Raw genomic sequence first — 16,671 nt, 5'->3', positions numbered from 1 at the left:
AAGTGCAGCCACATGCCTGCCTGCAGTGACTCAGGTCAGAAGAAAGGGGGGAGCTAGACTATGGTTCTCTGGCTGTGTTCACTTCCTTTTCCTGCTGCCCCTGAAGTTTCTGGGATTTGCAGTTCAGAATTACAGCAGCAGGACTCTTCAGGGTTGTTCCTCACTTCCTCTTCTTGCTTCCAGGTGCCCCTGGAATTTCTAGTCCACAGTTGCAGCCAGCAGTAAGTTTGAATGGGGGAAGGGGTGTTTAACCCCCCTCCCTGGCCCTAGACCCCAGCCAGAAGTTTCATAAACTGGTTTGACCCTAATCAGTTAAGTCTGATACTGCATTCAACCAGGTATATTTTAAACCAGTTTCAGCCATTTTGAAACTGGTTAATGTGCACTGAACTTCTGTTCAGTTACAGGTTTAAAACAATTTCTGATCACTTATGCCAATTTATGTGTTACTTCTGTTCCTAGCCTGTAAGTTGATTTTGCAAGATACTTTAACATGCACCTGTATGTTGGAGCAAGTTTATACCCTGTAAAAGTAGGACTGTGCCACTGCCTATTATTCATTTCATTGAATTGGAGCTGGGAGCAAATTATTCTGCTAGTCCAACTCTTCATGGAGGACTCCTTCCTATGGTCTGTTTTTAACCTAATTCAGTTTTAAATGGCCCAAAGGAAGTGCCTTTTTCCACCCTTGAGAAAATACTCCATTGTCTAATATAATTTATTAAATCAGTGATGTTTCCTTTTTCTTTCTTTAATTATATTACTGTTATCTTCCTAAAGCATAATGTCTTCTTCTTTTGGGTAACCCTTTTGTACCTTTCTAGATAGTTATTGTTTTTACTTGGTGAGAGCTTAGCCAAGCTACTATTAAGTTCAAGGTCTGTCTGTGGTATAAACTGGTGTGCACAGATCTTGTGAGCACCTCTCTGCTCCGAATATTGCATTTTAGGGTTATGCTAAAACATTCTATGTATTTTATGAAGCATTTTATGGGGGAAGAAAAGCCAGCAGTTGCAAAGCTTGGGAAGAGACTGTAGTAAAGGCCTGACAGCATCTTTCTACCAGAATCTTCTGATAAAACTGACTTTTCAGTCCCAGTAGTCTCCTATAATAAAAGACTTGAAGAAAGGCGATCAGATGTTTGGATTGTCATTATCACCATTTCCCTGTAAAGCTTTTGTCCTAATATCAGCCAACATCACTGATCTATGCCAAGCATGACCCTCTATTCCTAATACAGGTTAATCATAGTATCTGAAACTTCAGTACTGTTATGCATGTCATATACAAGTTTTCAATATATTTCTAATTAATAGAAGACATTAATGACTGAAGAAGTATTGATACTGGACTTATCAGCAAGAAGTTGTCTTCAAGACACTAGACTTAAATGTTAAAAAGTCAAATTCTCCACCTTTTTCATCAATGACATTTTACTGAGGAGCACAACTTATGTGTTTTAGACTTCACTGTACTGCAGGTGGCATATATGCTTATCCTTTTTCCTTTATAATGCTGTGCATTTAACTAGTGAAGAGCTATTCTGCGTTTGTCATTCTATGGGGAAGAGATAAAATGTGTAATTTCCTAACAGATGTATAATGTATTATACACCCGTTTTATCTGGGAGAAGAAGAGAAGAGAAAAGGATGATATTAAGTCTGTTTAACAATTTGCCAAGGACTGATTATACCTGCAGAATATAAGTATTATATCTCAACAGGGGACTGAAATTTGATGGACTGTTAGCAGTCCTAGAAGATGTTAATACTAGGTTAAACCTCTCTATACATTACTTTTCCTAAACCATACATTTTTCTTTTTCCTCCCGTTAGTCCCAAGTGCTGTACCACTTGAATCAATCCAAGGAAACACCTTTGAAGAGAAGATCTTTCTTCAATGGAGAGAGCCAGTGCAAACATACGGTGTGATCACTTTGTATGAGGTACATTGCCTTTTCATCTAGAGCTTTGATTTTAAAAAAGTGATGTCTTAAAAATGTCTGTATATTTCACAGAGTAATTAGAGTACTTGCATATTAGATTGTTTGGATTGAGGTACACAATAAGATACTGTGCTTCAGTAAATACAGCAATGGATTGTAAATTAACTAATAAATGTGCTCCAACACTTGGCACTTCTCCTCTCTAGGCCTCTGTTTCCATTCCCTCTTTCCTTTTCTGTATTGGAAGTTTTGATTTTAAGTAAGGGCACACCAATAGAGATTTTTGGGGCCAATACAAATAGCGGATTTTTAAGGAGGCATATTGGCCAATACCAATCCAATTTCCAATATGCAGCTCTTCAGCTTGAAGAGCTGCGTCCAGCTGGTAAGTCTGGTGTGGTAGAAGGGATGTGGGGGCAGATCAAGGCTCCTGCAGTGAGGGAGGGAATGGGGCTGGGGCTGGGGCTGTGGCAGGTGCTGACCAGATGGTGCGGGGAGGGGTACAGGATAGAGCCACAAGTGGCTTATCTGGGGGGCACAGGGTGTGGCTCATTGGGGAGCATGGCAAGGGAAGGGGGCAGCTCCCACCACTCTGTGTGGCACATCCAGTGTTCATCTTATGGCTCCCACTGCTGCTACCACTGCTCATCCAGCAGGGCATGTGCCCCCAGATCTGCCTAGCCAAGAAGAGCCTGCCTCCAGCCTGGCCCGGCCCGCCCTGCCCCCGCAATATTAAAAAAGTACATGATTGGCTTAAGAGCATTAAAAAAGAAAATGATGAGTTTTTTCTTAAAATGCCATTTAAAAAATACATCAATCAGAACACAAGTTAATGAAAAATAAATCTACTGTAGAAGAAAATTGCTACAAACCAGCTTTCAATATAAGCAAAACTGCAGCTGTTAAACCTGGGTGATATATTGTTCTGTCTAGTAATGCACATCAAATATTTGAATGATAGCAAAGCAGATCTCAGTAAAATGTTTAAAAAATAGGAGAGAGAACACAGTAGTGATAGTCGTCATGACATTTATGGGAGACTCATTTCAGTAAGCCTATTGTAATCGAAACAAGCAGGTGCAATTTAAAAAAAATAATCTGGTATTTTGTTAATGCAAATTCAACAAAATTACACGTTGTTAGGTTTCTAAAAGTTGCTGCTTCTCCTCATCTGGAACCTTTGCTTGAATACCTTTCAGAAAATCTGACAAAAGACCACACAGATTAAGCTGTCAGACTGTAATCACAGTTAAACCTCTTACCTGACCTTACTACTAAATTAGTATTGAAATGCTAAAAAAAAAAAAAAAAAAAGGCTCTAAATGAGATATAAGAAAAAAAGTTTAATGCTATTAACTATTGATTTAGTTTTGTAGGCTGAGTTATTACGAAGGGTAAAATGTTATGGAAATGTATGAGTTGGCTTTGATAGACCTAACCTTAAACCATGATGAACCATCTCAAACAACTGCATGTCAGAATAGTTAGTTAATAAATATTGTTACTTTGCTGATTCTTAGGTCTTATTTGTACAAAACATACATTAGCAAAAAGTTCCTGCTTAAAATCACACATACATAACCTGATTGCTGAGAAATTTACACTCTTTGGCTAAGTACAGACATTTGGGGATGTTAAATCAGGTTCAAAATGGACGCCCGATTTAAAATTGGCTTGTCTTGGTGCCGACTTTACACTTACAGACCCGGTCTCAGTGACCAGAAATCAATCCAAACCTGTAACAGTACAGACATTCCATGAACACAAACCGGTTTAGAAATTGCAGATCCCAGTTTAAGATAAACCAGGATCAATGCCATATGAAACTTACTTGATTTAGGTCAAGCTGGTACATGGAACTTCTGTACCCTTTCCCTGTATAGCCCCAGGGCTGGGAAATCCAGCCACTGGCCCCATTCCTGGGGCTGTACCTTTTACTCCTTCCCCTGCCCCTGCCTGTACCTAGCTGTTTTTTGCCCCCCTGCAAGTCCCCCTCAACTCCCATCCTGCAAAGCTTCAGGTGCAGCCATTTTTGCTAGTGTTTGCCACTGTCAGAGCCAAGCAAGTAAATCCTTTGGGGGGGGGGCAGGAGGGATGTGGTAGGTTTGCCAGTGAGGGTCACAGGGCTAAAAATAGCCCAAGCCCTCCTGCAGATGCTGTGAACCACGTTGATCCAGCCAGATGCTCCTGGACCCATGCAGCTCCCCATGGGTCATGCTTGCCTCCCCACCACACCCATGGATCACACCTGCCTGCCCACCCATCCTCTGGTAAACCCCCAATTTTCCCCCCTAGCCTGCTTGCCTCCCCTCCAACACTCCCAACTTACCTGAAATCAGATGGCCCTTCTGAATTGATTTAACTTCCCTCTAACACTCCCAAATGTCTGTACCTAGCTTGAGGGGAAACTCTTTTCTCAATACACATATATAGTATACATCAGCTGTAGTAGGTGTTGCACAGACCTGTTAAAAAGAGGAAATTAACAGCCTAACTATCCTTCCAAAGTGTTTGGGAACAGAAGAGCTTTTGCACATCAAAGTACTCCAGTAGCACTTTAACAGTGAAAAACTAGTGCAAAGGGAAGAAAACATGAATATCTCCTCATGCTAGGTGTTAATTAAGAATGCAATCACAGAGAAGATGGTAATCGCAGTAGAAATCAGATATCATTAAAATTACTTTGATTTTTTTCATGAACATACATAGGCCTACCATCAGTTTGACTCAATCACCTCAGGTCTTGTTCTTTCTAAATATGCCAAGTAGGTAGTGGACCTGGCCAGCTGAATGTCACAGCAGGTTTTTGCTGGCATGTGGCTTCGTTTCAGAGGTTGGCAGTCATAGTATCACAGGAGCACTGTGCCTATGCGAGAAACTTCCTGGTTGCTATTGTGCAAAGCGGAGCAAAAAATGATTCAAGGGTCTAGTCCCTACTGCAAATCCAATGGTTTCAACAATTTTTGAAAAACAAAAACTCAGCAAATAAAAACGAGCCTTTAAATGTAGGTCTGGTGTTAACTGGTATAGTGTGGTCTACACAAGGTTCTTTATTCTGAAACATCTTCCAACTGCTTACATCAGTGTAGTTCCTGAGTTGGTAGCAATGAAAGGAGTGCTACTGTAAACAAGGAAAAAGCCAGTAAACCCTCCCAAGTGTCAGCTTGCATACACAGCGATGAAAGTGCCCACATGGCCTTTTCTAAATTAGCCCCCTGACCATTCCAAGGCATATATCTGCATCAGTGGGAGGTTTTTTAGATATTTTCGAAATAAGACAGCTTGGAGAAGATAAAGCTTTACTAAACGGGGAGAGGAGCATACTGAAAAAATACAGGAACAGTGTATTGTAATTGTAACCAAGCAAGCTACTCTTTTTTTTTTTTAATGAACGGGTTGTTTATAGTGGAATAATTTAGGTCCTTATAGTGCAATAGCCATATAGCCAATTCAAAATTTCATGAAACAAACATAATTAACAGCTAGCACATGGGTCACAGAATTTGTGACTTCCTGGTTACATTTTAAATGAAATTGGAAGGGGATGTTGAGGAATCTAATTAAGAGTCCCTGTGTTTGCTGGTTAACTCTTCCCTACCTCTGTCTCAGTCTCTGTCTCCTGACAAAAACGAAGAGGGTTGGTTTGGTCTGAAATCTTTTTAGATCAGTCCGTGCATGAAAAATTTAAAGATTCCTCATCCAAGTGCAACTCCTGACAAAAATGTATTTGTATTTTGTCTTGAATTGATCTGTTTTCCTGGGCACTAACACGTGCCCAGGATTCTGTTCCTATAAGGCAGCCCATAAACATATATTTTCATTGATTTAGAGATTTTAGGGAGTTGCAAATATTTAATCATTTAAGAAGGGTTAGTGATGCATACTGCACCTGTCACACAGTCCCATAGTTAATATACACAGTAAAAGTTCCTTGCCAAAGCTTAAATGTCTCTATCTAAATATTGCTTCAGATGTCTTCTTAATTATAATAATATGGTGTAAATCTAACAGAGAGTGTCAATTATCCTTTTATATACTAATGGTGCTCAAGTTAATATGTGAAAATTTATAACTACAACTACCTATTTAAAGGGGGGAAATTGAGTTGTTATTTTTAACTATTTTTGAGAGTTTCTTTTTAAAGTTAATTCAGATCTTGAAGAAGTCAATAATTTACTATGAGAAAATTATACAGCATTTTATTCTGGACTTGAGGTTTTAATGAGAACACAAAAAAAGTGAAAGGAAGGAACTAAAAATACAACATTTGGATTGCATATATTATTGAAGGTATTTTTCCCCAAATTGAAGAGCTGAGTTTAGTTTACTGTACTACCTGAAAATTTACAACGTAGCAATTATAATACATAAGCTTCAGACTCAAATATAAGTGTCATCTTTTTTGTGAAGAATTCACCTAAAACTGCCCTTGTCATCTAGTGAAGATAATCTTATTCAGAGCAAGGTGTAATTATACTAAAAAAAGATCAGAAATGAAACTATACCTTTGTCACTTGCTTATCTGTTTTTCCTAGTTGTCTTTTTTGTTCAAACCCAGCAGTAATACGGCTTCAGAAAAAATAACATTGTGAAAGCCAACAACTTAAAGGTATTAGATTAAGCCTGAACCTATCCTTTACTGTTGTAATCCAGCTGCCTCTAAGTCCCTGTATCTATACAAGTAATAACTCATAACAGTTTTGGCTGAGTCCCTATGTCCCTTCATTGGATTCGGGATTTGAAGAGTATAAGAGAGTAAGATAGCTTATCATAAAATGTCTGACAGTGCATACATCAGAAGGGTTTACTGGATAAAGATGAAATCTTTGTCCATCTCCTTGAGATGCTTTATAACTTTCTTATTCTTTTGCAGATCACCTACAAGGCAGTCAGCTCCTTTGATCCAGAAATAGATTTATCCAATCAAAGTGGAAGAGTCTTAAAGCTAGGAAATGAAACCCACTACTTTTTTTTTGGACTTAATCCTGGAACCACGTATTCTTTTACCATTAGAGCCAGCACAGCTAAGGGGTTTGGGCCTCCAATCACAAGTCAATTCACCACCAAAATATCAGGTATTTAATTAAAGACTATATCAGTTCCCTTATGGTCATAACTCTTGGCTTTTTGGGGGGTTTTTTTGAGTTTTTTTTCTTTTTCTTTACCTTTAAAAACACCCAAACTTTTACATTCGTCAGAAAGAAAAAAATAAGGTTTTTTTTCCCCTGAAAGTGCTAGATAAAGTGAAACACTAATGTTTTAGAAAAACTTTCAGGTGATTGAAAATCAATCAGTTCATGTCTACTCTGAAATTCTTGTTTGGATCTGCAGTTTATCATCCACAAAACCATATGAATAATGTGGGTGGAGTCAGTGTTAGCAGCTGTTGTGACTTTTAGCATAGGGTATTTTGGACATGATGCTGAGGGTTCCATTCAGAGCTCATTGAGCCTTGACACGATTCTAAATTAGTACAGTAGCAGTGCTGGAAAATCTCTTTAATGAGCCATGAACAATTGAGACTATAGCAAAAAATGCTAAACATCTAGCGTTAGCTTAAAAAGTGTAGGGAACTGCCAGGCTGCATGCTGTCCTAACAAATGCTTGGGCTGAAGTGGATATGAAACTGCATTAGAGAGGAATGTGAAGACGGGTGGTTTTCAGATAGTGGGAAAGATGACTATGACATTTCTAAAAGCCTCTGTACAATATTTTAAAGCTGTCTTAGGCACAGGAACATTTTATTCCTCGTGGTTGATGGAATGCAATACTACTACGTATGCTAAAGTGCATACGTGATGGATAACCAAATATGTTACAAAGTTCTATAATAGAAACCTCTGTATATTCAATCTTTTGGCCATGTTTCTGGGAATTAAGCCAATAGTCAGATGCCATGTGGTCTTGGAAGAATGTTCATAAAAACTTGCACTAGTTATTTTTTTTATCGGTCTTCTCTTTTTGGAAAATGTAAAGCAAGCTAACCAGGGGACTTTGTTTATCATCTTGTTTCCCGGATATTCTCATTGTCACCTTTTCTGCCTTTTTTGTTGAGTGATCAACATTGAAAGCTTTATTCTGTAGCAATGAATTACTTGAAGAAAGGACAGTGAATGGAAGTTAAAAAATATTATTCATACAAGTTATTGTAGGGATATATTCAGTTGGTGATTATCAGCTAAGAAACATTCTTAATAAAAGCCATGAATATAATTAGTGTCAGAAAATAAAGACTGTGTCCAGTGCTCTACTCCATGATGTTGAGTAAAACTTTTGTCTGCAAGAAATTTGCCCGGCTGCTTGCACTGTAAGTGTGAACTAGATTGGCAGAGCCAGGCCTTTGTAGAATGGGAAGAAGGTACTATTCAGAGAAGAGAAGAACTGAGATAAAGGCTAGGGACAGACATTTGAAAAGCCTGAGCCTGAATTGATTCAATCTTTACAGGTTAGTTTAACCTGGCTGGGCTAAATGAGTTTTGTAACCAGACAGACATCCCAGAAATGCAGGCATATGCCTGCAGTGGCTCAGGCTAGAAGCCAGAGGGTGCTAGAGCAGCCCTCCCTTCCTTCCACAACATGGAGCTGAGGGGTGGGTGGCCAGGCTGAGGCAGGAAACTGTGATTAGCCTAGCAGGGAATTGATAACAGTGTTTATCTTCCAATTAAAAAACAACAGAGGGACATTACCAGCTACCTGTTGATTCAGGATGGACTGTAGCCAGCATGTGGTCTGCTAGCTAACACACAGACAGCTCTCTGCGGGGCAGAGTGAAGAGGCGAATTCGTGTTTAGCAGGGAGTGGTGAGGGGGAGGGAGAGAGCAGAGGTAAAGGGCCAGCCCTGCTGTGGAGCAGAGAGCTTCACTCAGCCCAGACAGCATGCTCGGGGTGTCTGATTTATCTTAAACCAGCAAGGGTTCTGGGACAGACATTGCATAAACCAGTTTGAGCCAAATCAGTTAAGTCTGATGCTTTTCAACCAGGATTATCTCAGACTGGTTTCAGCCATTATCAAACTGGTTTATGTGCACCGAATATCTGTTCTGTTACAAGTTTAAACTAGTTTCTGATCACTTAAACCAGTCTATGTGTAATGCCTGTCCCTAGCCGTAGAGAACGGTTCTAGGAGTTTACATTGCATTACACATGTTTTGAAGTGGAATTGCTCCATACAGCCAACACCACTTGGAACCCATCTGGTCACAGTCATCAATCCAACCAGGATTAGGTTTATCAATGGTTTATGGAACATCGCCAGGGAAATCTTATGGCTGGGATTTTTGAAGGAGCTAAGGGTGTTAGCCACACAGGTCCTATGGAATTTAAAGAGACTTGAGCCTACCTTCCTTATGATCACTTAAACCCCCTGTTTAAAGTGCTATGGGAAATAGTGCCGAAGATTCAGGTAGTAGAACTTTTTTTTTCATTCTGTGCGCCAAGCAAATGTCCCAGTATGAAGCTTTAGGGCCATTTGTTGCTGTCACAGCTTTTGGTATGATGTAAAACCAGTATTCTTAATGCTAACAATGTAAATATCCCATAGCACTTTCTACAATAAATGAGGTATTAATGCTGCATGCTGGCCAAATTCCAGTTGAGGTAATTGGATTTTAATTTTTCTAAATCTCTACTTCTTTTTCAGTTGAATAAGAAATCCTTGATTTCCTGTCAAAACTTGAGGACTGTTACTATTCACTGTTAAAACAGCTGCCATAACTACAAAGTTGTCTTAATTGCAACAATGGATAAAATGATCCATCATAGTCTAATAAAAAATCTTTTCTCCCAAAATCAGCCCTCCAAAATAGGGGTGTTATTCCTAAGCAGCAAAGCTGCTTTTTCTTTCCTGAAATAAAAGCATGGAGATGCTGCATGTTAATGGCTGCCAAAATGGCTCCTGCTTCTCTCTGATCTAGCCATCAGAAAGGGCAGAGTCCTCTGTTAGTCCTGTCTCAGAAATTTGTAATAGCTATTGACTGAGCATAGTAACTTGTGCTGGAGGAGGCAATTGAGGTGGCTCTCAGGCCAACTAAAGGTGATGCCACATGTTCAATTTAACACTAAGTGCAGTTAAAATGCAAGCAGATGTATATTTAAGTAGTTTAGCATGTGTTAGGTGCCTTATGGTTGTTAGAGATTTGCTCCCTTTCAGGCAAGTTTTATCTCTTAACACCCGCTATTCATGGGTTTGGCATTCACGGTTTCAAGTATTCATGAATGCTGAACCTGCATCTTAAATACACTTAAAGGAGCTCCTCGGAGTTCCGTGCTTGCCGTCACCAGACTCCCACTGCTGCCACCGCGCTGCCGCCGTCACCAGTGCAGCCGTGCCCCGCCCCCAGCCTCCAGGGGCGCTGCATTCATGAACGCAGACGGTGTTCATGAATGCAGTGCCCTATTCACAGATTTCACCATTCGCAGGGGTTATGAGAATGTATCCCCACAAATGGCAAGCATCTCCTGTACTAACTTTAGGTTACTACGTTCCAGTGATTTGCAGTTGTTGCAAATGAGTGTATGCCACCACTCCAACACGTACATCACAACATTTCAATAATTTGCCACCATTGCAAGTGAATGTGTGACAATGCCCTAAGCTGTTGTCTGTTATAGTTTGCAGTAGCTTGATGAGACTTGTGGCATGAAAGCAACATTTTATTATTTCTAGGAACTTATATAAAAAACTAATTACAGTAAAGTAACAGGCTCTCTACTGCCTAGCCTTCCAGGGGTGCAGCCTTGACTCGGTCACTGTTAGGACTTAACTCTATCTTAGACAGTCAGCTACATCTCTAGAAAAAAAACATTTCTACAGTCTGCTTTCCAAAATCAAGATCCAGGTCTTATTTGGGGGATAATCTGTCACTATTCTTTCTTTTCAGTGTTAAATGTTGTCGACATGAGGTAGTAGCACTTACAGGTGGACCAATGCATCAAATGTAGTGACACATTTTTTAAATAAACTGTTAAAGATACAGTTCATTAAAAAATCAAACAAATATGGAAATAATGAGCATATTTTGCTTCTGTTTTGTTTGTTTTGTTTGTTTTAGCACCATCTATGCCACCATATGAGCTGGAAACACCTTTGAATCAAACTGACAGCACTGTGACAGTCCTGCTGAAACCTGCACAGAGCAGAGGAGCTCCTGTCAGGTATAGAGAGGAATAAAACTTTACAAAATTAAAACTAAATTGATTAATTTCTTGAATGTATTTCCTGAGGATTTTCTACAACAGCAATCACGGTCTAAATCCATGTCTGTATTAGCTCTAATTAAATTAAATAACTGGAGAAAATGAAAGTGCTTTGATGTTTGAGTGTTCCGGTATTGTTTAAAGGATTTGATTCAGATGCAAGTGGCTTGTTCTTTGAAGATAAGGAACAAAGCCACAGTGCTGTAGTGTGGGTGGTTTCTTTACTTCTTTTAGGTAATTGCTTATTGCAGTGTTATGAGTTCAAGGGCATATAACATTTGTTTTTATCTTGAGGTGTTACGTTTTTACTTCACAAATATTTAAGATGATCAATTTTTACCAGGGGAACGCATAAAAAATAGAATGTAAGATTAATAATAATTTAGTATGTCCAGTTTATTAGGAACAGAGGCTGAAAAACCAATAGCTCAAATACTAGAGATTTCTACCACCCATTAATATAGTTACAGTTTTCACATTGCTGTGGTTTGTATTTGACAGTTTCTGTGTACAGTGATTAGAAAAAAAAGCAGCTGTTTTTCAGAGTAAAGTGAGGAATGATCAAATTACTTTACATGAGAATCATTCATGAGGTCAATTAATTAAAATCATTAAGTTCCTGGTTGCAGAAATTACAGATTTTTTTAAAGAAGTTTTGGTTTTTTGTTTCCATCAGATAGACTAAGAAATGCTCTTATTACTCCAAGGAAGAGATTACATCCCAAATGAAGACCTGTCAAGGTGTATTAGTTCCACTTTGATGTTGTAGTTTTTGATAATTATAGTTCATTTTAGAAATATCATTCTGGTTTATCAGACATGAATACAAAGGAATATTGAATTGCATGTTATTATTTAATGAGAGGATCCTGTGTTTAATTAGATTATTGGGAGAGGTTATACTGTAGGTAGTTGTTAAAGAAAGGAAAGAGAGAAAAAAATGTGTAGGCCTATTTTCTATTTTAGCATAATGTTTCATGAAATTCTCTCAGGAACATCCGAAGCAGTTGAAAAAATTGAAAGCAATAAAATATACTATTATTTGAATTGGACTGAACAGAATCACATACAATTTGCTCTTTTTAGGTACCCTGTGTAAAACCTATGTTTTAAATAATTTTTGGTTCAACTTATGCTGCTGTATGACAGTCCTTCTGAATTACAAGCAAATGAATTAGGATTCCACAGCATGTTAACAATTGGGTATGTTACAGCATAAACACAAACATGTTTTAGATCATAAATAAAAAATAAGTTCAGTTGCCTTCATCTACCCTACTAAATTAAAGGCAGTTGACTCCTAGTAGTACTGATAGACTGAAAATCAAAATCATAATGCAAAGGAGCTAGTTAGGAAATTTTTAAATGCCACATACCATTAGTGGGTAGGGAAATAGAGGGAGGGATTTAAAATAACATCACACTATGGAGCTGGCAGAACCACATGAACACATGACAGTAAATTTACAAAGCTCTTTTGCAGCAATACTTAAAATTAGTGCTGGCTGTGAAGTAGTAGTGTAAATAAAAAGTTAAAGAATAAAAATTAAAGTCAGGATTTCTTTCATACTTCTAAGGTTTTATTGTGCTTTATACTTTCACACATAATTTCATTGCACAGTTTCCGGAACAGATTCTTGTTTATGGATTTTATTTTTTTAATCTATATTCATTGGCTGTTGAAAATTTTGCCATACTTCATTTATGCACTTCACTAAGTAAGAGGTTGTCTATTGATTCTGCTACAACCACCCAACTAGGTTGATGCAGATTCTTGGAACTGCACTAAACTTTCAGTGTAAATGATTGTTGTCATTTTATTGATCAACACATCAGGAATGTCACATAAAATTCTTTAATTCTTGAGATGGATAGGGAGAGCACAAAATCTAGCATTCAAGTCAGTGATGCTTATGCTCAGGGTCACACGGAATTCTGACTTCTCTCCACAATTAAATGTTTTATTTTTGTAGAATACATTTAAGCTGCCTTATTTACAATGCCTTCACCAACAACCATAATATATGCTAGAAATGCTTGCTGTTTATCAATTAAAAGTTGTCCCAGAGGGTAGTCTTTATCAAAATGTTCAGGCACCTCTGTTTGCAACTGCACAATAGTTATAGAAACCAAGTAGCATACCAAGAACATTATTTAAGCATATTGTACCAGAGGTTTAATTCAGCAAAATATTTCTTGTTTTCACTTCAGTTTTTCCAGTGTGTTTTATGGACATTGTTTTGTAATTGAATTTCTTTGAAGCCATAATTCATTTGATAATAAGGAAAATGTTCACTCATTTATCTGTTAAGTCATGGGAGACTTCAGCTACCCTGACATCTCATTGGAAGAGCACTTGGCCAAATCTGACTGGTCACAAAGCTTCCTCACTTGCACTGACAAGCTCTATCTGACTCAAGAAGTCTACAGGCCAACAAGAGGTAAGGCGCTGCTGGATCTGGTTCTGGCCAAAGGGGATGATCTAGTGAGCGACCTAAGGATCAAAGGGAAGCTAGGTGACAGTGATCATGAGTTGATCACTTTCTGTATCCATCGCAAAGCTGGCAAATCAGTCAGCAATGCAGAAATCCTTGACTTAAGGAAAGCTGATTTCCACAAGCTCAGAAGATTGGTTGTCGAGACCCAGAGAGATCACAATCTAACAGGGAGGGGAGTCCATTATGAGCAGTCACTCCTTAAGGACACGATCCTAAAAGCACAAAGGAAGTCCATTCCAGCCTGTAGGAAAGGTAGCAAAAGGGCTGGGAGGCCCCCTTGGCTCAATAGGGAACTAATGGACCTTCTATATCTGAAAAGAGAAGCTCACAAGGGATGGAAGTTGGGAAATACCACTAAGGAGCATTAAGCAGCACTGGCCCAAACCACAAATCCTCCTTCAGATACATGAAAAGTCAGGGGTAAAAAATGGGGCAACATTGGACCCCTGCTGAGCCAAATGGGGCAGCTGACAGCCAACACCATTGAAAAAGCTAATCTCCTCAATGATTACTTTGTGTCAGTTTTCCACCAGTCCAAGGGGATCACCCTGCCTGACAGGACCCACAGATTACCAGGGTAAGGGCAATCATATGCCTATAATTAGTAAAAATCTTGTAAGAGAACAGGTTGAGAGGCTGGACATCCACAAGTCAACTGGCCCAGATGGAATGCACCCAAGAATGCTAAAATAGTTGGCTGACATTGGAGCACAACCAATGGCCAGGTTATTTGAGAACTCATGGTGCTTGGGAGAGGTTCCAGAAGACTGAACGAGGGCCAGTGTGTTGGAAGGAAGATCCAGAGAACTATAGGCCAATCAGTTTAACCTCAATCCCTGGAAAGATCTTGGAAAAAATCATCAACGAAAACATCAACGACAGGCGAACGGAAGGCAACATTCTGATAGAGAGCCAACATGGTTTTGTTGCAGGTAGGTCTTGCCTGACCAAACTCATTTCCTTCTATGATGAGGAGATGCATCACATGGACAAGGGAGAAGTGGTTGATGTCATATACTTGGATTTCAAAAAAGCCTTTGTCTTGGCCTCCCATGATGTCCTCATGGTAAAGTTGGGGAATTGCGGCCTTGACAACCTTACGGTCTGATGGCTGGGGGACTGTTTCTATGGTCAGACCCAGAGTAATAGTCAATGGAATCGAGTCAACATGGTGCATGGTGACTTATGGTGTCCTCCAGGGCTTGGTACTCTGACCAGTACTTTTAATATATTGATAATAATCTGTATTTGGTTGTCAAAAGCAGACTGGCTAAATTTACAGATGACACCAAGTCACACTAGAAGATAGGCTGGGGATTCATGCTGACCTGGACAGGCTCACAAGGTGGGCGGATCAAAACCTGATTACATTCAACACAGAGAAATGCAAGGTGCTCCACCTCAGGAAAAAGAACCCACATCATACTTGTAGGCTCGGCAGTTCTATATTCACTAGTGCCATGACTGAAAGAGACTTGAGGGTCATGATTGATCACAAGATAAACATGAGCCACCAATGCAATGCTGCAGCTGGCAAAGCAAATAAAACTCTGGCTTGCATCTACTGATCCTTCTGAAGCAAGACCCAAGAAGTCATCCTTTCCCTTTACCCAGCCTTGATGAGGCCACAGCTGGAGTACTGCATCCAATTCTGGGTTCCACACTTTAGAAAGGATGTGAAGAAGTTTTAGAGAGTTCAAAGGAGAGCCACACATATGATTAGAGGTCAAGAGAGCAGGCCTTATTAGGAGAGGCTGAGATGCATGGGATTCTTCAGCCTGGAACAGAGAAGGCTCAGGGGGACTTCGTGGCAGCCTATAAGTATAAAAGGGGTGTGCATCAGGAACTGGAAGAACATCTGTTCACCAGGGCACCCCAAGGGAAGGCAAGTTCTAACTGTCACAAACTGGTGGAAGACCCTTTTAGACTGGACATAAGGAAAAACTTACTTTCCAAGTCTCCAGAGTCTGGAGTAGACTCCCCCAGAAGTAGTGCAAGCACCTACTCTGGATACGTTCAAGAAACACCTGGATGCCTAGCTTGCTGAGGTCATCTCACCCCAACTGACTTCTTGCCCTTTGGCAGGGGGCTGGACCTGATGATCTCACAAGGTCCCTTCCAGCCCTAACATCTATGAAATCTATGTTAACTAAGCTAGATAAAATGCTTGTAATCTACTTAACTTCAAATTTTAGAACTTAGAAATTGTTTTTACTATTGTGGATTTCTCTCAGCAAAAAATTTAAAAGACAAGTTTTATTTAAAACCACATACTTTCTAGGAAAATATATTTACGGAATACACTGTCACTCAAAAATGCTTTAAGAACAGTTAAATTAATTGTTTATAGCATATGGAATTTAGTGAAGGTAAGGAGTCAGCTTAAGTGTTAGGCTAAACCTGAAGCAGAAAAAGCATGACTACTATTAAGTAGGTGATAGTATGTGAAGCAAAAGCGGGTTCCAGGACACTAGAAGTGCTCTGGCACTGCATTGTAAATTAGAGACTCCCTCAGCCCCCAACATGCACACACAAAAATCCATGCTGAAGAGTTTTATACGTAACAGGAACATGTGTTTCCCTGGGAACAAATAGCACTGGCATAGAATCATATCATAGAAGTAGGGTCAGAAGGGACCTTGTAGATCTTCAAGTCCAACCCCCTGCCTGGGCAGGAGAAAAAACTGGGCTCAAATGATCCCAGCTAGGTAGGCATCAAGCCTCCTCTTAAAGACCTCCAGAGTAGGAGCCAGCACCACTTCCCTTGGAAGTTGGTTCCAGGTCTTAGCTGCCCGAACTGTGAAGTAATTCTTACAGATGTCTAATCTAAATCTACTCTCCAACAATTTATGGCCGTTATTCCTTGTTATGCCAGGGAGCGATAGGGGAAACAAGGTCTCTCCCAAACCCTTCTGGTCCCCCCTAGTGAGTTTATAGACTGTCACCAGGTCCCCCCTCAGCCTTCTCTTGTAAAGGCTGAACAGGTTTAGGTCCTGCAGTCTCTCATTGTAGGGTCTGCCCTGTAGTCCCCGG

At 39.6% G+C, this 16,671-nt stretch overlaps 1 protein-coding gene across 6 annotated transcripts in view; it reads left to right on the top strand.

Annotated features, from left to right (window-relative positions):
• Positions 1 to 16,671, top strand: part of PTPRM (protein tyrosine phosphatase, receptor type M) — a 728,011-nt gene that overhangs the window by 417,153 nt on the left and 294,187 nt on the right. For all 6 annotated transcript variants that reach the window (XM_019546207.1, XM_019546215.1, XM_019546231.1 and 3 more), the window contains exons 9-11: positions 1,836 to 1,945; positions 6,819 to 7,020; positions 10,996 to 11,098. In XM_019546207.1, coding sequence (XP_019401752.1) covers positions 1,836 to 1,945; positions 6,819 to 7,020; positions 10,996 to 11,098 — 415 coding nt within the window. The remainder of the gene's footprint in view (positions 1 to 1,835; positions 1,946 to 6,818; positions 7,021 to 10,995; positions 11,099 to 16,671) is intronic.

This window comes from Crocodylus porosus, unplaced genomic scaffold (genome assembly GCF_001723895.1).
Source record: "Crocodylus porosus isolate Cpor-Errol unplaced genomic scaffold, CroPor_comp1, whole genome shotgun sequence".
NCBI lineage: Eukaryota > Metazoa > Chordata > Crocodylia > Crocodylidae > Crocodylus > Crocodylus porosus.
Note: the sequence above shows the minus strand (reverse complement) of the source record. Positions and strands in the feature narration are given on the sequence as shown.